The sequence below is a fragment of the Schistosoma mansoni genome, chromosome 1 (assembly GCF_000237925.1).
Source record: "Schistosoma mansoni strain Puerto Rico chromosome 1, complete genome".
NCBI lineage: Eukaryota > Metazoa > Platyhelminthes > Trematoda > Strigeidida > Schistosomatidae > Schistosoma > Schistosoma mansoni.
Genome location: NC_031495.1, coordinates 52,751,135 through 52,758,431, shown reverse-complemented (window position 1 = coordinate 52,758,431; position 7,297 = coordinate 52,751,135). Strand labels below are relative to the sequence as shown.

The 7,297-nt window shown below is 30.6% G+C and overlaps 2 protein-coding genes across 2 annotated transcripts in view; one reads left to right on the top strand and one right to left on the bottom strand.

Annotated features, from left to right (window-relative positions):
* Positions 1-2,201: 2,201 nt before the first annotated feature.
* On the bottom strand, positions 2,202-2,579 carry Smp_060760 (putative histone H2A; the record flags this gene model as incomplete). Its single annotated transcript, XM_018794826.1, has 1 exon — positions 2,202-2,579. One exon carries the CDS (start codon positions 2,577-2,579, stop codon positions 2,202-2,204), a length of 378 nt encoding a protein of 125 aa, XP_018649199.1.
* An 861-nt stretch (positions 2,580-3,440) lies between these two features.
* Smp_154790 (putative homeobox protein) overlaps positions 3,441-7,297 on the top strand; it is a gene marked incomplete at both ends in the record, with an annotated part of 84,347 nt that continues 80,490 nt past the window's right edge. The window contains 2 exons of the mRNA XM_018794825.1: positions 3,441-3,445; positions 4,406-4,531. Coding sequence (XP_018649198.1) covers positions 3,441-3,445; positions 4,406-4,531 — 131 coding nt within the window. The remainder of the gene's footprint in view (positions 3,446-4,405; positions 4,532-7,297) is intronic.

The window sequence follows — 7,297 nt, the reverse complement described above, 5'->3', positions numbered from 1 at the left end:
TCCATGAAGTCGCTGACAAGTGGACTGAGCCATGTTGGTAAGTGTAGACTACCTGGTTGGGATCCGCGAGATGATAGCAACCGATGGTTAGAGAACTTGAATGACATGGCTCAATATCGTTTGCAATGGCACAGGTGCATCCACTGTTTGTGCTCTACCAAATTCTAATCTTCTGAATTCTTTATGTCCCTTTCTTTTTCTCTTTCCAAATTTATTTCACTGTATTATACTCCTTCAATAACATCTTCAAACCCTAATCTTTCCCATTACTGCTTATACTCTTACTACTTCTACCACTATGGGATTTGAATCGACAACTTCATCTCTGTGCTAATGTGGTATGGCAATTCGAACTGATGTACGTACGAAGTTCTACGTTGTGACTGACTGACATCAACCATTGTAACTGCAAATCCTGACTACTACTACTACTACTACTACTATTACTGATTCATAGTTTCATTCACATCAGAAATAGTCTATACAGATTATTCTATTAAATTATTACAATTTTTCAATATCTTATGACATGTCAATACGTGTTCAGCTATTTCTTTTGTTTGATAAATTTCATATTAATGTATTTTATATTAATAATAAATTAATAAATAATTTATAATTTCATATAAATTAAAATAGTATCATTAATGCTTAGAAAATATGGATTTGGACTTTTACAGATTAATATATTGGTAACTAATAATAATAATAGTGATAATAATAATAATAAGTAGTAGTAGTAGTATATGAGCAGGAACATCAATATAAATAAACACAAAATAGGAGTCAGTGAATTAATTCAATTTATTATGATATATTAGTTTAATATCGTTTTCATTTAATAAATGACTATTCAAATTACCCTATGTTAAATAAATTGTGAATAGTATATTTCATTTGAAAAAACAAAAGAAGGGTTCAACTTTAGGTCAAAATAGTTGTATGATATGTGGTAATGGTTAAGAAATTCTCAAGTGTTTTATTTGGTTAATTCTTATTTATTAAATAATCTATCGGGATCGTGGCTGCGCACTGCTGAGGAGTCCCACAATGGGACGAAAACGACCGTCCAGTGCTTCCAGGTTTTCTACGGTGGTCTAGCTTCAGTTGACTCATGATTTCAAGTATATATAAATAATCTATGTAGCTAATTTTCGTCTTGACTAAAAGTCAATCGGGGAAGCGTGAACCTGGAAAATACAGCATAACTATTACGTTCTAGTTTTAAAATTCCTCAGTAATATATATGAATAATAATTCTAGACTCAGAATTTGTGCAATTTTGATGTCGGTAAGATATGACTAAGTCATTCTGCTGAAGTATCATAGTTCATGTTTCCAAGTTCAGTCAACAAACTAACAATGTTTCCCTTGCACACTATATTATTAATAATAATGATAAGGCTATTAATAAATTTTACTATGAAACCATGTGGATTGATTAAAGTTAGACATTAGCACCATTGAAACTGGCTCAATGATCTAGAGGTTAACTGATTACGTAGAAGACTGAAAGTCTTGGGTTTGAGTCCTTTGTGGGGAGTCGTGGATGTGCACTTCTGTAGAGTCTCATGCTATGACGAAACGACCGTCCAGTTCTTCCAGGTTCTCAATAGTGGTCTAAGATTGATCAGTTTATGATATCAATTAAATATGTAACTTGAGATCAAATTAATTGATACCATTGAAAATTCTTTATAACCCACTGGAATAAAATCTATCATAGAAAAATAATTCAACTTGTTACATACTTGAAAATAGTCAGAGGCGATGCTATTACTTTTTTTCACAAACACCTAACAACAAAGCTCACTTATATCTTTACATAAGTTCAACATATTTCACTCAATCAAAGTCAAATTCTTTTATTTCAATAGTTTATCGTCAGATACATTGTATAATTTATAACTCAAGTTTATCATTTTATTTTTCAAATAAAGTGTGATAACTTCAGAAAAGTACACATGCTGTCACTTTAGAAAAAAAAGTACTTAAATATTATTCACCTTTGCTTTCTGGTTTGTTTGTTTTATTTTAAATAAAATATTTTTGAGAAACGAACATTCTATAAGTTATTGAAATGATTCAAATCAAAATCAGTAGATGTATTAGATATCAGTAGATATAAAGTAAAGATGCTGAATTCATCATAGTAGTACAGTTTCACTTTCTCCAGCTCTTCAGTCACATGGTCGAAGCACTTAGGGCTTCACCTTGTCGGTCTTCTTGGGCAGCAACACGGCTTGGATGTTAGGCAGGACACCACCCTGGGCGATGGTTACGCCAACGTGGAGCTTGTTCAACTCTTCGTCATTGCGGATGGCCAGTTGTAAATGGCGAGGGATATTGCGGGTCTTCTTGTTGTCACGAGCGGTATTGCCAGCTAACTCAAAGACTTCGGCCGCCAGGTACTCGAGGACAGCTGCCAAATAGACAGGTGCACTAGCCCCGACACGTTCTGCGTAGTTCCCCTTGAGAAGGAGACGATGGACACGACCAACCGGGAACTGCAAACCAGCACGGGCTGATCGCCTCCTGGCCTTAGCACGATACTTTCCACCTTTGTCACGTCCACTCATTGTCTGTAAGAGCCGAGAAACGTGCACACGCAGTTTAATAAAACAGATTTTCGTCAGTAACAGCTAAAAACACAAATAAACAACAACAACGGATCCTTCATTTCTCATGTTATCAATTAAATATAGTTTAATTTTAAATACTATTGAAATATAAACAACAGTATTTATCTACTAAGATACTCATAATGATCTAAATCTTAAGAATTTAATAGGTTCAAGTAATTAAATCATATTTATATAACAACACTTAATAAGTGTAAATATAATATGCATAATTTACCAAAATATATATAGAATTATAAATCTATGTTTATTCATTACTTTGTCACTTAAAATTGTATAATGGAATTTTGTGAATAATCATTTTTTTTTAATATTTTAAATGTTCTGCTCAAAAATACGATGGGCGGAAAAAACAAACAAACAAACAACGTTGAATTTACAGAAATGTAAATAATTTCTGTTAAGATTACACATACCATTTGGATCTTAGTATTAATTGAAAGTAGAAAATATTTTGGTAAATACATACACAGATGTGTATATATATATATATACATCTATGTATAATGATCATAATAATATCTGGGTGCATAGAAAAAATGTTAAACAGATTATATGAGTGTATGTTTAGCCTAGATGTTAGACAGGTTGTGTTTCATGCTTGATTAATGTGCATGTTTGTTAGATGAATGAATGAATAACTCTATATGAATTCATATTAACTTATAAGAAAAATCAGTTGGGCGACCTATGCTGTATTGATGATTGACAGTTGAATTAGATTTTTTTTTCGTTGTTGTTGTTGTTGTTGTACAAATATTACTGTATATTTTAATTACAATTTTACAACCAATAATAATGAAGTATATAGATAGAGAGTTATATATTTTTTCTAACCATTTAAATCTAATTTTGAACCAATAAAAATTAAGATAAGCGTCGGTGTGGCTTATAAAATCAAACTTCTTGTAATAATATATGCGCTTTCAATAAGTTTTTATTGTACATTTCTAAACGCAATCTAACCAGGTAAGAAAATTTCAATGATCACATCTTCAAGCATGAAATAAAGTATAGATAGATAGATATGTATGTGTATTTGAGACCCCTTTCTTTAATTGTTGTATATTTTTTTTCTGCAATGAACAATCCAATGATTGACGGATAGGTGTTTTTATTAAATCGCTTCATTCAGTTAGTATAGAAAATAACGAACGGAAATAGATGGGGATAATCATAACAACAACAACAACAAAAAAACTAGCAAATAATCACAATAACGATAATAACAACAACAACAAATAATATAAGAAATTTTACAAAATGTCTAGGGGTTTTTTTCTTTCTTTCTTTGTTAAAAATACATTTATATCGAAATGAACTATTTCTGGACAGTACTATATAATCTTTCCAATTGACCGGATTTTATATGTATATCCCCACCTACGAAATTGTAATTTCTTTATTACATTCAATGTGCTAATGTATATGTAATGCTTTTGTATAACTATTCAATGGGAATATATAAAATTTACAGAAAGAAAGCATTATCTACTCATTTATGATATCATTCATTCTGTATATATAATATACACCATTTTATTGATGATAATTTGTGTTTGGAAAGTAATCATTTATTAATTATCATTATAGTTATCAATATCCATCTTAGTTATGCCACGAAGAAGATGTTCTTCACCAATTAATACTACCGCTAATAATGTTATTACTAATAATCACAGTAATAATAATAATCATGGTAGAACAATAAATACATCGTCAGTTCATCATCATCACCATCATTCAACACATAATAATTTAAGATTTCGTGGAGGAAGAACAAGTAATGGAATTTCGCCTAGTCGTAATCGACTTCTAGATACATCACAAGAAACACAAGATTGTCATGTATCGTCTACAACTACTAATCTAATGCAAGAAATTCAGAGGTAAGTAATATGACATATTCATTTGTTCGTACTAGGTTAGTTGTAATTTAATGCATACAGAAGTATATATATATATATATATATCTCGTCCACCATTTGACATTAATAATGAAAAGTACTACTTGCGTAGAATAGGCACCAAATGAAAGAAAAATCCTGAAACACTTAGAGATTCTTTTCAATGCTAATTTTGATTATCTAAAATTAATTTTTATCGTAAACTATTCATCGAATGAAAAACTACTGAAAACCAAATAGTACTAAATAATAAAATTCTTGTTCTAATTTCTGAATCATCCATCAATGTACAAACATTCGTATCGAGAAGTCAGAATAAATCTAAAATTCCTTAAATTTCTAAACTACTAAAATATAAATGACATACTAAATCAGAATACATAAGTTCAGATTTTCAAATGAAGTCAAATCATATCAGCGGAGACAACTGAATGTATTTGAATATAAAATTATAGAATCTTGTAGTAAAATCTGAGAATCATACAGTAAATAATTCATTCGCAAAATGTCAATCCATTGTCTTAGACTTGACTGTTCCATTGTTTTCACACCAATGATTCTCTGTTCTCATTCTCTTTTCTTCGATCTTGTTAACCTTCTGCCGCCAGACACTTCACTTTCATTTGATAACACATACTACTTATATCTATCAACATCAGTAGCACAAACCACAACAGTATATAATGATTGTCATTCCAATTAGAAAAGAAAAGAAACAGTATACGAAAATTCAACTATGTTAACATTTGATATGGTTCTGGATCTACTCAGAAGATTTATTTATTAATTATCAACATTATAATGATAACATTAAACATTGGTCTAATTCAAATAAACCACTATTGCACTGAATGTATAAGGAAACAGTATTTAAACACATCAAAACAAATACTGACTTCATCCTAACAACTATTTAATCTTTAGTATTCCTGAATTAAACAGAATTTTTGCTTTACTAATACACATTAAGATATAAAACTATGAAACCATTCAGATGAACTACTAAGAGGGTTTTTGCGGAGATTTTAGTAATTTTATGGTTGAGTCAGATAAAGCTAGACCACCATAGAAAACCTGGAATCACTGCACGGCCGTTTCGTCCTATTATGGGACCCCTCAGCAGTGCACATCCACAATCCCGCCTCACAAGATTTGAACCCAGGAACCATCAGTATCTTGCACGAACCCTTAACCTCTAGACCACTGACCCGGCATCCAACGGTGTTAATGTCTAACTTCAACTAATCCACGAAATTGAGTAACTGTCCACTATTGACTTCAGTGAGCTACTATCTCACAACAGAATTACTAGGGAATAATATATTAATTTAAATAGAAACATATATATATACATATATTTAATTTTAATAGATTTCTTTACAAGTTTTCTCAATAAAATACTAAATTGTAATAAGTTTCATTTATGAACTAAAAATTGTAGATTACTGATTGTAACATTATTTTGAAGTTAAATGCCAGTTCACTGTAATTCATAAATTTATTCTCATCTAGAAGTATGGAAATGTTAACTTAAGCATGTTAGAGACAATCTAAAATTTACCATTGTTCAAATAATATCCGAATGTTAAATGATACGACTATGTTTACCTCTGTGAAAACTATAATATTGAATACAATACAATACTTTAACTTTTCATCCTTCATTTCAAAAAAATCCTCAGTTCACCTTGTCTGTTTTATTACATGGGGACATGGAATTAAGATAGACGGATTGATTACTTCTCAGTCAGTACAGAATGATAACCACTGTGTAGATACCAGTCTCATCCGATTACTAGAACTCATCTTATTAAAAATGTCAAGAAAGTTTGTTATTGGGAACAAACATTGTCATTATTTTCTTGTGAATGACAAAAAAATAATTATAAAATATTGATTTGGCGTTACTTTTTCCACATACTAAGAATACTGTAGACTCATATCAATTGAATATGGTTATTCTTTCTTCTGAATAAACTGATGAATATTCATCACCATTAGTTGCTTTTCCCTATTTGTTACAGATATGAAGTGAAATTCATGATTTCAACATTAAAATAATTCCTTCAAGTATTGGTTACCTTTTCAATTAATAGTACCACACCATAAGATAATAGGGTTAAACTTCATTCTACCTACTTGATTTTGCTAAAACAGGTAGTATCATTGACCTCTAAAGTTAAAGTATAATTCAAAGTCAAATATACAGATCTGTACGTGGCAAATAAGTTTTTTTTTACCAAACTACAAAATTATAAGCTTGGAATTTATAGTGCTATTTAGTGAGATGTACAAACAATAATAGTGGATCCCATTTGTGTCTAAATGAAAATCTACTTGCTAGATAAATTATCTCAGTTGTCACCAAAATATAAAGACAATTTGCTGTGAGATATGTTACGAGAATTCTTTTAAAATAATAGACGTACTATTAAGACCATTTATTTGTTGTGATACTTTTCCGCGTTTATGTGCTATAAGGAAGAAACGATTCTGACGAATATACAAACAGTTATATGTTAATCAATAATACTTCACGTGAATCAAGAAATCATAGTCTCTTGAAAATCATAAAATTGGTTTGAAGGCTATTAGAAAATGGGACCATGTAATTAATACATATTTAACTTAGATTGGAAGCACCTGATACATATGCGCCACACAAATTTCATTTGACTTGTGTGAGGGCTGTGATACTGCCCAGGTGCCCAAACTGAAGCAGGTGGTTTTCTTAGGGGGCCACACCCC